Source organism: Trifolium pratense, linkage group LG7 (genome assembly GCF_020283565.1).
Source record: "Trifolium pratense cultivar HEN17-A07 linkage group LG7, ARS_RC_1.1, whole genome shotgun sequence".
NCBI classification, from domain to species: Eukaryota; Viridiplantae; Streptophyta; class Magnoliopsida; order Fabales; family Fabaceae; genus Trifolium; species Trifolium pratense.
The window spans coordinates 46,986,239-47,004,184 of record NC_060065.1 but is presented as its reverse complement, the minus strand read 5'-3'; the positions used below and the strand labels follow the sequence as shown (position 1 = coordinate 47,004,184).

General features: G+C 32.7%; 1 protein-coding gene and 1 pseudogene across 1 annotated transcript; both read right to left on the bottom strand.

Moving 5' to 3' along the window:
- Positions 1 to 4,452: 4,452 nt before the first annotated feature.
- Positions 4,453 to 7,947, bottom strand: LOC123895463 (annotated as a pseudogene).
- A 642-nt stretch (positions 7,948 to 8,589) lies between these two features.
- On the bottom strand, positions 8,590 to 14,010 carry LOC123895461 (phosphatidylinositol N-acetylglucosaminyltransferase subunit P-like). The gene is made up of 5 exons (XM_045945819.1): positions 13,717 to 14,010; positions 13,110 to 13,328; positions 9,713 to 9,785; positions 9,257 to 9,375; positions 8,590 to 9,026 (listed from the first exon to the last, which is right to left on the bottom strand). Exons 2-5 carry the CDS (start codon positions 13,297 to 13,299, stop codon positions 8,902 to 8,904), a joined length of 507 nt encoding a protein of 168 aa, XP_045801775.1. The 5' UTR covers positions 13,300 to 13,328; positions 13,717 to 14,010; the 3' UTR covers positions 8,590 to 8,901.
- Between the last annotated feature and the right edge of the window lie 3,936 nt (positions 14,011 to 17,946).

Genomic DNA, 17,946 nt, shown 5'->3' with positions numbered 1-17,946 from the left:
TTTTTCCACATTTATCTTCTTAACATGTGCCCTTAAGGGCACAAGTTAACATTCTCCTATAAGATTTATATAACCACAAAATATTCATGACTATTGGAATTCTTACTAATAAAAAAAAAATGTGTGTCTAATACTATTGGAATTCCCTTCATTGCATAGTTAATTGGTTTCTAAATGAAAAATGAAAAATTTAATTAAAAGATAATCAAGCATTGTGATGATGTGGGTAAGAGGAAGGTTGAGTTGCTCATAGGCAAGCATTTTGATGATGTATCACTCTAAGAAAATGTTTCTAATCTCTATTAAAATCTTTTACTTATTTCTTTTAATTTATTAAATTAAATCTAAAAAAACTAAATTAGCATCATCATAATTGTATGAGTAACCAAAAAAATCATAATAATTGTATGCATCCTTTTACATTCCTCCAAATATAACTTATAAAATGAGAAAGTTTAGTGACTAATAGGTTCACTCTCAATCTTTATAACCACCACCCCACATTCTTTTTCTACTAATTTCTAAATCTTAATATTTGACATTTTCACTCAATCTTTGAACGTATTTCTACCATGGTGCTATGTATTGATATCCAATAATATTAATTTGTACTAATGTTTAGTTTTTGTTCTTCATTTATAGGTTGAAAGAAATAATTTTTCACTACAAATAGAATGTTTATGGATCCACTTCAACTCATTAAGTAGATAAGTTATTTGGCATATTAAATTGGAGAAAAGGGAGTAAGCAGTAACGTTGCTATTTGATAGGTAATTTTCAGAACACGAGATCACGTGATAAAAAATGTCAAAACCACCATACTTCTTAGTTCAACATTACTCATGAGCAATATTTTCCCGAAGTATAAGTATGTATGACATCCAACTCTTATTGAAAATAAATAAATAAGGGATATATTAAAAATAAAAAAGCAAAGTGATTTGTGACTAAAATTGTAACTCATATAATGAAAACTAAGATTTTATACAATAACACAATTAAAATAAACTATGATAAAAATTATTTTAATTCTGAACAACTTGTTTTGTTTTTACATATATAATATTGAATATAACCATATCGTAAAAAGTATTTAACAATGTATTTTAATCGAATGTGTGATTATACTTATCACAATTATTATTTTTAATTTATCAAAATATTTTAATTATGTATTTTAATCGAACCCGTGCAAAATAACTTTACACCGACAGTGTAAAATAATTAATTAAACTCACATTATTGGATGATGCATGTGTAATAACTTTACACCGACGGTGTAAAATAATTAATGCATGTGTGAAATAACTTTACACCGATGGTGTAAAATATTAAACTCACATTATTGGATGATGCATGTGTAAAATAACTTTACACCGACGGTGTAAAATAATTATATATGTGTAAAATAACTTTACACCGACGGTGTAAAATAATTAATGCATGAGTAAAATAACTTTACACCGACGGTGTAAAATAATTAATTAAACTCACATTATTGGATGATGCATGTGTAAAATAACTTTACACCGACGGTGTAAAATAATTAATTAAACTCACATTATTGGATGATGCATGTGTAAAATAACTTTACACCGACGGTGTAAAATAATTAATGCATGTGTAAATAACTTTACACCGACGGTGTAAAATAATTGATGCATGTGTAAAATAACTTTACACCGACGGTGTAAAATAATTAATTAAACTCACATTATTAGATGATGCATGTGTAAAATAACTTTACACCGACGGTGTAAAACAATTAATGCATGTGTAAAAAACTGTACACCGACGGTGTAAAATATTAAACTCACATTATTGGATGATGCATGTGTAAAATAACTTTACACCGACGGTGTAAAATAATTAATGCATGTGTAAAATAACTTTACACCGACGGTGTAAAATAATTAATTAAACTCACATTATTGGATGATGCATGTGTAAAATAACTTTACACCGACGGTGTAAAATAATTAATTAAACTCACATTATTGGATGATGCATGTGTAAAATAACTTTACACTGACGGTGTAAAATAATTAATGCATGTGTAAATAACTTTACACCGACGGTGTAAAATAATTGATGCATGTGTAAAATAACTTTACACCGACGGTGTAAAATAATTAATGCATGTGTAAATAACTTTACACCGACGGTGTAAAATAATTGATGCATGTGTAAAATAACTTTACACCGACGGTGTAAAATAATTAATTAAACTCACATTATTGGATGATGCATGTGTAAAATAACTTTACACCGACGATATAAAATAATTAATTAAACTCACATATTATTGGATGCATGTGTAAAATAATTAATTAAATTCACATTATTAAATGCATGTGTAAAATAACTTTTTAACAAAGCTGTTTAGACAATATCCAAAGAGATTCTCAAGTTATAAAAGATAAAATTTAGATAAGTTGAATTTTGTGAGTTCACCACTCATCAGAGTTAGAGCAAGTCTCAAAGTTTAATAAACGCTAACAAAGATATTTCTACATCATCTAGATTCTTGCTGATATGAATATTAGTACTTATCAACCTGAGTCCACCTTAGTTTGATTGTTAATTATTTTTATTTTCTTTTACAAATACGAGAATACAATTATTGAATGATGTAGCATGAAGAAATGTTTCACAAAACAGATCACAATTATACCTTATTGTTAATCCCATCGGTTGAAAGATGACCTGACTAAGTGTTTATATACTAGAGGCAATCCTCATCTTACAAGCCGATTTTGTAAGGTTGAGTTAGGCCCAATACTCATTTCTAAGATGGTATCAGAGCCTCTCCACGATCCGTTGGGCCACTTGTTATCAGATTTCTGCTATCGGGCCACCCACCGTTTATATCCACGCACCAAGCCCAATAGTGCTGGGCGTGAGGGGGTGTGTTAAGAGTCCCACATCGGTTGAGAGATGGCCTGACTAAGTGTTTATATACTAGAGGCAATCCTCATCTTACCAGCCGGTTTTGTAAGGATTATACCTTCTTTTATAACAACATGACAATCATACATAAACAGGTATAAAATATTTTGTTATATATTATCAATTTTTGTTTTACATATGTTATATTGATAAACTGAAGATGTAATTTGCATTCATGATGAGTTTGATAGAATAAAAAAAATGGAACACCTTAATTTTATAATTTTGTCAAAAATTACTTAAGTTTCTACAAAATCACAACGTCACACTATGATTTCGCACATGTAAAGGTAACACAAAGGCCTTGTCAAGTTAGAATGATCAATATTTCGACAAGATGACAATATTATACAACACTTCTTCAAATATAAGAATCATCACCTAGTACCAACGAATGTTCGATTTATAGTAGAAGAGATCCTCACATTTAATGTGTACCGGTGTCTAACGGTGTTTCAGAAGACCAATTCAACCGAGTTCATGTCTAAAAGCTATATAGCATCTCAATCTCATGTTAGAACTCAATATCAGCAGCAAATGCTTGGCAGAATATCCACCATACAATTGTTAACAGGTTTGAATGTGTGATCGTTAGGTTGGATTATTGAACATAGCATCATTGATTCTGTCAATGCCGATGTCAGATATGGCCAAGGCCAAGGCCATATCTAGGTAATGTGGGACTAAACTCACCTCCTCACACCCAACAAAATGAAGGTTTTGGAAGCTGCAATGAAGGCAACCCAAATACTGCATCAAGCGGCCAAGGGCGGACTGCAATTAAGACCGAATTTTCAACACAACCCTCACGGCTAGCACCACTTAAAGCGTGGACGAGAAATCCAAAAAAACGGATCTATAATAGGCTATGATACCATCTTATAATTTGATTTGTTCTATATATAACATATAAATATAAGGTTGTTCTACATTGTAGGCAATATGAATCCAGCAGCAGCTACCATGATTGGAATTTGAAGCACCGAAAGAAACCGTTATCCTCTCTGTGACATTGATGGATGCAATGCTGGGAATAATAATTGCAGCAGCTTGATTTTGGAAAGAGAATGTCCGCCTGTCATGCAGTGTGAATTTTAAATTTTCAGTATTACATCGCTACCTCAGATACACGAAACTTGTTTTATCTCTACTATTAGGATACTCTGAAATCTACTAAGCACAAATGTATATTAGCAACGTACAAAGGAGAAGACAACGAATTGCAACAAAACAATCCATTGAAATGTATGGTCATCTTAATAAACCAGTTTTCTAGCATCATCTTTGGTCAATTTTCCTCTCAATTACAAACTAAGTTTTGAAATGGATTGAGTGTATGCAAGCTTGCTCCAGCAACCCTTTTCGACCAGGAAAATGACTTGATTTATGTTCTGCTACCCTTTCCGACCGGGAAAATGAAAAACTGGTGAATGCAATCTTGCTCCGGCAGTTGGAGTTTAAATGCATCTAATCCTTAAGTTGCAAGGCCAAAAATGAACCGAATACCTTTCATCTAGCTAAAGGTGAAGCCTGCTAAACACAGACCATTGTTTATGAGGCCAACTAGCATTTGCAGAGATGGTAGATACAACTGCACTTCCTTGCACCTAGATCCAATAGCTCTACCATAGAGGATCTCCCTTATCTAGAAATTGCTTCATTGTGTCTGCTCTATTCCTTTATTTACATTGTAATTACCCTTCCATATTCTGCAATATAACAGTGTTACAACCTGATGCAATATAATAGAGGAGAAATCTAACAAGACGGTAACTAAGCCCAAGAACTGTCGGCCCTCGTTAAAGAGTGAGCAGCCATATTTGTTTGTTGCCTAACAAACTTAATCTTTAGAAAACCATGATAGTTTTCAGGTTTAATACTAACAACAAGAGAACTAAACTCTGAAACCCCGCTACCTCAGTAAACTTAAAGCTACTAGAGATAGCTTCTGCAGTGAATATATGCTTCTGGCTGTGAGAAAATGAAAGTGCTCTTGGCATCCAGTCTGGCAAGGTTACAAGAGAAGGAAAACTTGACAAATACAAATTTTGCAGCGAGGGAATACCTTCTAAACCATTTGGTAAAGTTCCATTTTTATCTCTGCCGGTGATTGTCAATTGACGAAGGGAAGTTAGCTTGTTCATAGTAGCTGGTAAAATGAGATTGGAACAATCAATGATTTCAAGACTCTCAAGACAAGTCAGGTTTGTCATACCTTCCGGCAAGGATTTTAAGCTAATGCAAAATGTAAATTTCAAAACTTGAAGAGAACTCAAACCTTGAAGTACACACTTGGGGATAGACTCAAGCTTATTACAACCTTATTACAACCTGAAATGTGTAGTTCTTGTAGGGAACTGAGAGAGCTGAATTCATTAGGTAGTACCTTGAGTTCATAAAAGCATACAATGGAAAGTTTTTTGAGATTATGTATACTACCAGCAATTCCCCTCAGGATAGATGCACCACCATCACCATTATTGGAATATTCAGTATTCCCAAGAGCATTAAAAGTCTCAACAGATGGAAGGGATGGAAATGCAAGCTTACGGACCCCCTTTATTTCCAAGTCAGAAAATTGTGATAGCACTTCTACTCCTTCAGCTTTCAACACCCTCTCTAATTTTGGTAAATTATGTAACTTCATTTTCTTTAACGATGAAAAAGCCTTATTGGTCGCACCTTCATACAAGTCAACATCAATGTACTTCACAGCTTCCATGTCAGACACATACAGAGTTGTTAAACATGGTAATTTACCAAGTGGAGGAAGCCGCTCACAGTTTCTACAGTTGTAAAGTGTAACATCAACCAGACCTTCCAAAATTGAAGCCTTTCTCATCCAATTTGGAATACTTACTCCCTTATAACCCTCCATTCCAAAACATTTGAGACCTGTGTGAGGCTCAAGGGCTTCAAGGACTTGCTCAGCGCCAGTATCACTAACTTGTGAATTAGCATTAATACGCCACGACAAGTATAAGCGACTTAAGTCCTTCTTACCAATTAAATTAGCTTTTCTAGCTTCTGTTTCATTCGAAACATTCTCAAGGCATTTGATGTGTAGCTTGCCTCCTAGTTGTAAATTTTGTAGCTCTGCTAAACCAAACCTAGCCTCCGAACCAACAATAAAAGTGCTTAATGTTCTCAAACGAGTTAACTCTCCAATATTAGACGGCATTGATCTCAATGAGGGACACCGTGTAATCACGAGATGTCGGAGATCTTTTAGTTGCGACAATTGTTTGGGAAGACTAAAAAGCTTGTTACAATAAACAAGTTTTAGTGTTTGTAATTTTCTTAGGCTACAAATAGACTCAGGCAGAATTTTAATGTCACTTGCATAAAGTTCAAATGGATAAAATTCTTCAAGGCTGAGAGTTGAGAACAGCATGTACTTAATACTCGGAGAGGAGTGATTGATGGAAACACACTTAAATTTGATTTAGGCAAACCAAAGTCAAGAACAGTTCGCAAAGATTCCACTTTCTTGAACGGAATCAAGCTGTATTTGAATTTTTCATCACCATCTAAAAACCTAATATGATGAACTCTTTCTGACAAATTAGTCAAGCTAGCAGCCTTTGAAGCTACGCATTGTTTTCCCATAATGGAGGTAGCAATATCGTGGAATATATCATGCATTTTGAATGTAACTTTACCTTTTCTATGCGTTTTGACTTCTTGAAAAAATGATCTTTGATATAGTTCATAAGTCCATTGGCCATCCAAAGATGAATTAGATCTTCCTTCACCATTTAAAAACCTTTAGCAAATATAGCACAAAAAGTCAAAGCAGACTTGGTAGCATCATCATATAAGTTCCAAATCTCACTTTTCGCTATAGAATCCCATTGGTGTTTGCCAGTTTTTCCTAGTACTTTGGTGGCAAGAGGCGAACCATTACATTTCCTCACTATAACCTTCCCAATCTTTACAAGCTCTGCACGCTCTTCCTCGTTTGGTCCAAAAGCTTGTTGTCTAAACAATGACCAAATATCATCATCTGATAAACCTACCAAATGATGAGCAGGATGAGGTCCCAGAATGTTTGCAACAGTCTCAAGTCGCGTAGTGACTAAAATTGATGCACCTTTTGTTCCATTTTGCAACGGATACTTGAACCTGCTCCATTTCTCTGGGTTTTCACTCCAAACATCATCAAGGACAAGTAAATACTTTTTGTTTTGGAAAATCTGTTGAACCTTTCTTTGCATTGATTCTAAAGAAATGAGATCTGGATTTTTTCCGTCTACGATTTCTATGATGGACCGGAAAAGTTTCATCATATTAAAATCATTAGAAACACAAACCCATATTTTCAAAGGAAAGTGAGCATTTACCCTTTTATCATTGAAGACCAGTTGAGCAAGTGCTGTTTTTCCATATCCGCCATGGCCAACAATGGAATATACAGAGAGTTCTTCTCTGTCACAAGCATGCTTGAGAAGAAAGTCAACAACCTTCTCCCTATCCTCATCTCTTCCATGAATTTGGAATTCAATGATGACAGAGGTAGTTTCGCGCCATACATCATCTTCAAGACGATCCTCCATGGTTCTGGGATTAATTAATAATCCTAACTTGCCCCTTACTTCAGCAATAGCATCATCAATCCTTTCAGCAACATTTTTCATCTTCTTTCCAATCCTACGACGAGCATATAGCTTCTTAGGATGGTTGATGAAGTATTTGTCTCTGTTTGCTTCGGAAAGTATCGAACATTCGTCCAATATATCATCAAGAATATGTGCTGCACCAGTTAGGTTGAGCAGCCAATCTTTAACTGCATGACTTGTGATTTGCTTCTTCTCAGCATCTTCTAGGACAGCACGAATAGTAGTGAGATTTCTTGATAGATTTTCAGCATGTTTGTTAACACCTTTAAATGTTGCATACTCCTCTTGGACATAAGGTGTCAGTTGTGAAATCAAAGTTCCTACTAAATGGAAAGCCATTTTCAGGTGTATGAGAATTGGAATGAATCAAAGTTTAGCTCTTGAAGATGAATATGATAAATTATTTCTTTTCAGATATTATCTATAAATTGAATGGTTATAGTTGTTGTGTAAGTTTTCAAAGTTGGCTTCTCTAAAGAACGATAATTAGTATCAAAGACAAGTTGAGAAAAAAGTTACAAAATAAGAGTCAACTAACTAGTACCTCCAGGACATTAGTTAACGATATAAAAAAGATAAATTTTACAAAGTGGTTAATCCATCTCTGAAAAACTCCTTCTGCAACTGCCTCGCCCTTCCTGACCTGCATCAACTCATCTCCTAGTAGACATTCTTTGGTTGCAAGACATTTGGAAGTTGAAATGATTGATTTTCTTTTTTCAATTAGTTTAATGGCTAGAATTTCACTTTTAAACTTAGAGTATCCGGAATTCGATGGGAGATAACTTTGCTCTTCAAAGATGAATATGCTAAATTATTTGTTTTCGATGATTATCTTTAGAAAAATGTTATTTGAACAACCCATTTTCAAACAAAAATACAACTTATCTATCCGTGCTGTTTTATTTAATTTTTTTAATACTTTATGCGCGTTTTGGAAACCGTGCATGGAGAGAATTAGAATATGATTGTCGTATTTTTGTCCAGAGAAAATTATTCATATAACATAGCTCTTATCTTTAAAATGTATTGTTATAGTTGTCATATAACATTTTAAAGTTGGCTCCTCAAAACGGTACACAAAATTAGTGTTATTGTACATGACAGCGAGGAAGAAAAACCAAGTTGTGAAGGTACACGACAGTGAGAAAAATAAACAAGTTGCAAAGGCACATGAGTTAAAAAAAATACATTTCTTTTTTCTTATCATTTGAAAAGATGATAATAATATTGTAATTGAAATTGATAATCTCATGTTAGAACTCAACATCAGCAGCAACTGCTTGGCAGAATATCTACCACACAATTGGAAACAGGTTTGAATGTGTGATCGTTAGGTTGAATTATTGAACATAGCATTATTGATTCTGTCGATGCCAATATCAGATATGGGATCAATGGGCTTCTCATCTCCATCGTCCGAAAACTCAACCCTCAAAGGATCCCTACTGAATTCATCTGAACAAAGAGATGTCAAAATCAGTTATTAAAAAACTTGAACTCACAAATTCACTAGAACAGCACAGTCTTGAGAAAAGAATAACCGAGATGAAGAGGACTCAAACACAAGTTTTTTTATGCAGATAAATTTAATAAATAAGTTACTCACATGTGCTAGAAACTTAGGAAGCAATCTAGCAATAAAAATTAACCCCACACATTGCTAAAGAATTCTGCATGAAACTCACCATAAACAGTGTTTATGGATGCAGGAGAAGGTGTTGACATAAAGTTAAGGCCAATGTAGAATGCCAACATTAATACAATGGTCACCATCACATAAGTTGGTACTGCCAAAGCCCAGTATCTGAAAAGCATAAATAGTTTTCAATACACAAGTAGTTTAACAGCTAAATTGAAGAGCTTACTGCTCCTGCTTCATACACCTTAGGTGAGTTTACATTTGTACATGTGAAAAAACTGAATATTATATTTTCAAGTTATGGGCCAAATACAAGCTATTCTAACCCAATGGACTAATGGGCCGAATACAAATTACTAAAAATAAAAGATTACTCCTAATATTAAAAGATACAGTATTTACAACAGTTATTTCTTGTTTTTGTGCGACTAGACAATTACATACAGTAGAGAACCTGCATGGTTACTAAAGCTTCAAATGATAACAGGAAGAGGTGTCTAACCTGCTAGGATAATAGGAGATGCCAATAGAATGTAGCCATGATTCTGGAACATATGCCCATACCAAGAAAATAACTGTTCACAAAGAAAAATGAAGTAAAAATAAAATTAATAAAATGCTAAAATTGTACAAAATACAAAGTTATTGATACATGGTAAACTAGTAGTTATACAAAATTGTACATAATACAAAGTTATTTTGATCATGGCTAAAAAAACAGAAAATCAGCGAAGTTAGATAAAGATGGGGCTTCAAAGTAAAACACACACAAAATGGATGAACTTCCCTCGTAATTTGGGCTGGTCGTAACTCAATTCTACAAAATCGGGTTGTAAGATCAAGACTGCACAAACTTTAATAGTACTACCAAGACCATATCTAGGTAATGTGGGACTAAACCCACCCCCTCACACCCAACAAAATGAAGGTTTTGGAAGCTGCAATGAAGGCAGCCCAAATACTGCATTAAGCGGCCAAGGGCAGACTGCAATTAAGGCTGAATTTTCAACACAACCCTCACGGCTAGGACCACTTAAAGCGTGGACGACACGGAAATCCAAAAAACAGATCTATAATAGGATACCATCTTATAATTTGAGTTGTTCTACATATAACATATAAGGTTTTTCTACATTGTAGGTAATATGAATCCAGCAGCAGCTGATGATATTTTTTCCATGGTTGGAATTTGAAGCACCAAAAGAACCCGTTATCCTCTCTGACATTGATGGATGCAAAGCTGGGAATAAGAATTGCAGCAGCTTGATTTTGGAAAGAGAATGTCCGCCTGACATGCTCTGTGAATTCTGTTGTGCTGAGCCTAAGTTTTACTGCGAATGTTGCTGCATTCTTTGTAAGAAAGCCGTTGATTCAGCTCATGATGGCTATAGCTATATCATGTGCAAAGAAAAACACGGCAATAATATTTGTGGGCATCTATGTCATATGGAATGTGCTTTTCGAGCTTACAAGGCCCGCACCTTGGGGGGAATTTTTGATTTGGATGTTGAGTATTTTTGCTGGCGCTGAAATGGGAAGACTGAACTGATTTCTCATGTTAATAAGCTTCTACTGACATGCGAAACTATTGATTCAGATGATGATCTCAAACAAAAAATGTTAAATCTCGGCATTAATCTCTTGCATCGATCTGAGATGTTAAAACTTGAGTCTGAGATTGATCAGGTCTGAAGGATTTAATATCTCAGATCCTGATCAATGCCAAGATTTAACATTTTTTCCTTGACATCATCATCTGAATCAATAGTTTTGCACGTCAGTAGAAGCTTACTAACATGAGAAATCAGTTCAATCTTCCCATTACAAAGCCAACAAAAATACTCATCTTCCCATTACAAAAGCTTGAAAAGCACATTCCAGATGACATAGATGCCCAAAATATTATCGCCGTGTTTTTCTTTGCATGTGATATAGCTATAACCATCATGAGCTGAATCAACGACTTTCTTACAAAGAATGCAGCAACATTCGCGACAAAACTTATGCCCAGCACAACAGAATTCACACGGCACAATTCACGGCGGCCGCTCCAAGTTGTTGTGAAGCGGAGCGTTTGGGTGTCGCGGCCTGGAGCGAGTGCGTTTTCGGGGATCGGTGTGGAGCGGATGCGGGTCGGAGTGGCCGAGTTTCACATGGAAAGAAGAAAAAAAATGAAGAACGAAAAAGAAAAAGAAGCACGACGAAGATGAAGAATGGCTAAGAAAAAGAAGACAAAGGAATCACGACGTATAGTAGTTTGTTGGTTTGCGGCTGATGTGAAAATGAATTGTAGCTGGCGGCCGAAGAGAATATTGAGAACTAGGGTTGCATATTTCTTTCATAATTGGGTAGTGGGCTGGGCTAGACCCATCTTAAACTAACCAACAAACCAAAAGGGATAACTTATTCATACTAACCATTTAAACAATCAATTAATTTCAACAAATAAATACACAAAGATATTAATACTAAATATTAACTAATATTAAAAATATTTTTTATTTATATTATTACTAATAATCAGTTAATTATTTTTTTCTACAATAAAAAATCAATTGATTGTCTTTGATTTTTCATTTCTACTAATATCAAATATATTTTTTTCACACTTTCTCGGTCCTTAATAAAATATTTATTTTTTATTGACCTTGTCGCTAAAATAGCGCCCGCACCGCTCCCTGCTACCACGTCGTGTCAATTTTGGGGTTGACCGCACCGTTTTTTGCATTGATAACTTTGTATGGCACTATAATCATTACCAAACTAGTTTGTAATTTGTAAGATAGAATTTCCAACTACAATATATTCAAAGTTTAGTCAGATGAACCCCATTGAGATGTAATAGTCTCAAATGTGAATAGGTGAAATAATCACATTTTGAAAAGTAAACAACATAATGAAGGTCATGTTCAATAAGCTATTCTACGTATCTTAATTGAATGTAAGCAATTTTGTGGAGCTAATTACAACAAGTCATAAACAACTTATAGACATGAGACATGTCATGTATTATTTTTACAAGTGTATCCAAAGATTCCTGATAGATAGAGCAGAGAAGTGCAGAAAAATGGAATGAAAATATGAGTGTACTGATTGATAATGAAATTCAGTAGTGAGAAAGACTCGCTACAAACTGACCCAGAGCCTAGACTCCTAGAGAACACTTTCTTTGTCTACACTTTCTAACAGAACGCTGAACGATACCCCTTATTCTCTCCACTCATTTCTTTTAACTGACTCAAGGCATAACAAACTGCCAACTAGGCAACGCTCTTTTTCTCATACTTCTCTGCCCTCTTTTTATTCCTGTCATACACCCTCCATATTGTGTGGGCTTAGTATTCTTAGGATTAATCAACAACTCAACTACTGCCCAAGTGCAATTGGTGCCCTTTCAATTCTAAACACTAACATAAGCTATGTCATGAGATAAACCTAATGAATTATAAATAAGCTTTTCCAAATACTCCCTACATGCACAATTAAAATAAACTCAGTCTCAAACAACGGAATCCTCTGCCATACCCATACACAAAATATAAAAAGGTTAACTGTTACAGGCTTGAAATTTTAAATTACTTTTTGCTAGAGTTGTTAAATAATAGATATAGTAGTGATAGAGAGCTATAGCATAACTGAACTTAAACGAATCGAAAGTTGCTATTGTTCTATGGTGCACTATTTAGAGGCGTTATAGCATAGTTGCAGCGGAATTTGAATAATTTAATCTCAGGCCTAACCCTATACTATTTCACAGATAATTTCGGTATTTTTTGGGATTACATCAGATACCATTTGAAATCAATAAATTAAACGAAAACAATGTGAATCTTTATAATTATAATTTTCACTCTCAATCAAACCAACTAAATGATAAAATAGCGAATATGAAATTAGACCTGTAGCAACAACAGTGGTTATAGATCCAACAAAACCATAAACCTCAGAAGGCTTAGGGCCATGATCGGCTGACAATCCAGAGGCAGAGTTGTTTTTTTCATCGGAATCAAGAAATGACACAGTTGCCCTCCGTTGTCTTGAAAGACTCAGTGTTCTTCTTGGACTATTGACAGAATGGGGACTTTCCATGTCGCATTCCTTCAATTCCAGAATGGGGACTACAACAACAAAAACAGCAACACCAATAACAATTATTTCTCAAATAATCAATAACAAAGAGCTATCCATAACAAAAACCAATATATCAAACTCAAACACACTTGAACACACACACACCAGAAACCGAAACCTCAATTTTGAAGAATAACAAAAACAACAACAATCATAAAAACTCCAATATTTTAAGAATAACACAAAAAATCACAATTTTTTTTGGCCAAGTTTCCACCGCTGATAGCGATGACTGGTCAAAATCACAAATTTTGAACCTATCAAAAACACTAACAACGATTTCACAACAAAATATATTAGTAATAGTCTCAATTTCATAATCAATTAGCCAATTTATCACAAAACCCTAAATAATGAGGTTTTTAGATTGATTACCTTGCTTATCATTATTTTGTGAAAGAAAACAAGCGGCGCGGAGGATCAACAGCGGTGCGGAGGGAGGCAGGTCGATGGTGGAGCCAGGATTTTAATAGAGCCTGGTCAAAATTTTCATGCTTTTTAGATTATAATAAAGATCTATCAGTATAGCACACAATCGAAAGACTATTTTGATCGAAAATGGATAATGTTAGGGACTGAGTTATTAGAGGGGCCAAATTAAGAAACGTTTAATAGAGACAAAATATTCTAAAAATATTGATAGAGTTAGAAATATATTTGAGAGTGACAAAAACAATGACCAATTTGGTAGTCTAAGCATTATTTATAACATTCCAGATCATTTTGACACTTTATGAGAACTTTTCATATGGTCATCCATATAAAGAGTTTATACATATTAGGTTTTATAAGTCGTACAGTCTCATATAGTCTGAGGATCACAGTCCCATATAATCTTAGGATCCCTCCCGTTTTGATTTGAATTTCATTGATGTATGTTTTGCCCATAAGCTATCAGAAACCTTAATAAAACTTTTCATAAAGGCATCCATAGAAAGAGTTTGTACAAATCAATTTTTATAAGTTCTTTTTACCGGACAGTCACACAATCTCTGGATTACAGTCCCATATAATCTAAGGATCTCTCTCATTCTGATTTGAATTTAGTTCATTGATGTACTTTTTGCCCAAAAGATATCAAATGTCGTTCACTATCCATATCTTGTACACTAGAGATCACTTATTGTCACCACATGATCAATTCTAACTTCATTCTTTTATTATATTTAAAAGAATTGTTCATAGTTTGAAACTCACACACACACAAAGTGTTGAAGTTAAGATATATCAACATATATTTGTCGGATGATCATATTTACAAAATAGTTCAACCACAAATGTTATCAAAAATTACAAACGTAATACGTTAGTTTATCTGCTATCAACTATAAATTAACTTATCATGTTTAGTTTATAAGTTTTTCACTAATTTTTACTAATCATAGCTTTAAAAAACTTTTTCTTAAGCAAGAACCTTAAAACACTACTAAAATTATAGAAATGGAAAATATATGGTGAACAACATATAATTTCAATCAACATAGTCGTAGGTCGTCCACCAACTTATCAGTGATAAAAAACACGAATAAAGCAGCAATTGCATTTAAATTGTATATGGAAAATTTAGTTTTAGGGATTTAGTATTTTTAGATGCATTTTGTTAATTGTAGCTTTAGTCATGTAAAAAGGGAGTGGAATAAACTTGCGAAATTTTCTAATCCCACCCACCCATTTTCTTGCGCCCCCCCCCCCCCCCCCCCCCCAAACTTCCTAATTTACCCACTACGCTCTTCCAAAACCTAATCGGATTTAGATGGAGGACGTTCTTCATGGGCTCTAGGCCCAATTGTATTCTGATCTTGCTTCTTGATAAAATTTGTTTTTGTTTCAAATTTAATATTATTTTAAGGAAATTTATAAAACTATTTAATTCTTTGAGACTTTACCTATTTAATATCATTTTCCATAAAAGGTTAATAAAAAAATTAAATATTAAAAAGTATCGTTGGTAAGGCTTGTCAAATTTGTTATACATTTTCTATAGTTTATTAATTTCCTTTTATTTAATGAATTTGCATTTAAGAAAAATCATTTTATTATTTTTCCTAGTTATCAAATAAAATATTAAAAAAATTCAAACTTTGTTAGGTTTATTATAAATTTTCTATAGATTATTAATTTCCTTTTATTTAATGAATTTGCATTTAAGAATAATCATCTTATTATTTTTCCTTTTTCCAAGAGATGCCACCTGTCATCCAAAATATGACAACGATACAAAAATAAAAGGAAAAAAAGAAATGAAAAAGGTACTATTATAGAGTGTTCCAATTCGATGCTCTAAAAATAAAACCTCTATAAATAATATGAATCGCATGATCTTGATTACAAGACTATGATGTATGATTTAGAATTTGTTTTGAAAATATGATTATGTGATTAAAGAAAATGTATAAAACTATTTAAATAATTGAGACTTTAATAATCTATAACCATTTTTTAGTATATATAAAGTTTAGTCAAAACAAATTTAGAAAAAGTTATCAAATAAAACAAAATATTATTGTTTAGCATATATAAATTTTGTCAAAATAAATTTAGAAAAAGTTATGATATAAAATAAAATATCAAAAAGTATATCATTTGATGATAAGGCCCTTCAATTTTGGCATATATTTCTATAGATAATTAGTTTCTTTTATTTAATGAATTTTCATTTTAAAAAACATTACTTTATTATTTTTCCTTTCTCCAACAATATAAAATAAAATGCTATTCTATATTAGTCAAATGATTCTAAGAAAAATAAAATAAAATGATATTCTAAACTTAAAATCTACACCGTCTAATTTCAATCGAACCATCATAGTTTATCGTCAAACTAAATTTGTGTGCTTGCATGAATTCCTACGTATAGAGGATCCGAGTCTCTGTTGGCCCAACAGTCTAATGTTGACTGTCTATAGCATCACTATCACTATATAAACCCTTTCATTGTCACTATATAATCACCATATTTACTGAAAATTATCATCCTTCTCTATCTTTTTTAAGCTTGTTCAAAATCAATTTTCTACACATTCATAATGGTAATACTTATTTCAATTACAATATAAAGTTTAATTCATTTTATTTATATTTTTTCTGATTACAATTGTTGTGTTTGTTGCTTAGGATATGATGCAAGTGCCCTGGCTGGAAACATTGTTGGCGATGACTACATTTTTTACAACTTGTGTAGCCCATCCAAACAATCCTAAAAATGAGTGTAACAAGTTCTGCATCGATTGCATTGACAATCCATTATGCGCATCTTGTATAAAATTTCATCACAAAGATCACAACGTAATTCAAGTAAGTGTTGTTAATTAATTTGACAGCATATCTATATAACATCTCCACAATCTATGTATCTTTGTGTTATATCAATTTCTCTTCATTTTATATTTGTTACATTAAAGCAATTTTAATTATTTTTTTAAACTTTGAAATGTAAATTTGAACCTTGACACTTGAAATTATAAAACAGGTAAGGAGATCATCATATAATGAAGTAGTTAAGATCACTGAAATTTACAAGCATGTGGACATCCTTGGAATTCAAACATATGTGATCAATAGTTGTCCAGTTGTATTCTTAAACAAGAGGAATCGACCACATCCTAAGAGGAACAATATTGGTAAAATTGGTCACAGGAGCAACTTTCTTTGTAAAATATGTGATAGAAATCTTATTGATTCTTCTTGCTTTTGCTCTTTAGCATGTAAGGTAAAGTATTTGTCTCGATCTCATTTATCTGTTCTCTTTATCATATATCTCTTAGTTCTTTCATATATTTTATTTTATTTCATTTTTTTGCAAATAAACTAAAATTTTGTCATTTTATCTAATTTTGTCAGTAGGCTTCCAATATGTTTTTTTTTTGAACACTAGGCTTTCAGTGATATTATATCGAGTATGTGAATGCATAATATTTTCGTATGAATTACAAAGTAATCTTTGTAGTTTTTTATGGGTATTTTTGTTTAGTTTGCAAATGAAGGTTTTATGATTATTTTCACTTTTGGAAAAATATGAAAGATAATTGACTTTTTTTTTTGACGGAAAAAGAGAATTGACTTGAAACATGATAAATTTGAATGTGGAATAAAATAAATCATAATCCTAAACTGGACAGGAAATTAGAACGGAATCAACTTGATGGTTTTTTTTTTAAAAATTATTTTATATTATATTTTAATCGGTTTAAATTATAAAAAACAAGTATATTTTATTCCATTCCAGTCATTTGCTTCTATTAGTCAAATCGGATCGGAAGCAAATAAAGGATGTTATAATTATATTTTTTTTGACCAATTAAAATTGTTGTACTTTCGTTTTTTTAAATATAATTAATTAATATTGTATTATGCTATTATGATACTAGTTTGAATATATAAAGAAGAATGGAGGCTTTTTCGTAAACCCAAAAGAAATGGAAGAAATGAAAAGATTGCTAGAGGAATCGATCAAGGTATCACCACAAAAAGAAAAAGTCAAATGTTCGCGTGAACAAAATCTAAAACAAAAAGTAGATGAAGCAGGAATTGATGAACAAAATGAAGAAGGTGAAGAGAAAGAAGACAATAATAAAGAAGAAGAAGAAGATGAAGAAGAAGAAGAAG

What these genes read in the sequence shown, in the direction of transcription:
- LOC123895461 (XM_045945819.1), bottom strand. Translation starts at nt 13,299, where the DNA reads ATGGAAAGTCCCCATTCTGTCAATAGTCCAAGAAGAACACTGAGTCTT. An exon ending in ATCTCCTATTATCCTAGCAG is followed by an intron (nt 9,376 to 9,712) that starts GTTAGACACCTC and finishes TATGCTTTTCAG; the next exon opens with ATACTGGGCTTTGGCAGTAC. An exon ending in ATCCATAAACACTGTTTATG is followed by an intron (nt 9,027 to 9,256) that starts GTGAGTTTCATG and finishes CTCTTTGTTCAG; the next exon opens with ATGAATTCAGTAGGGATCCT.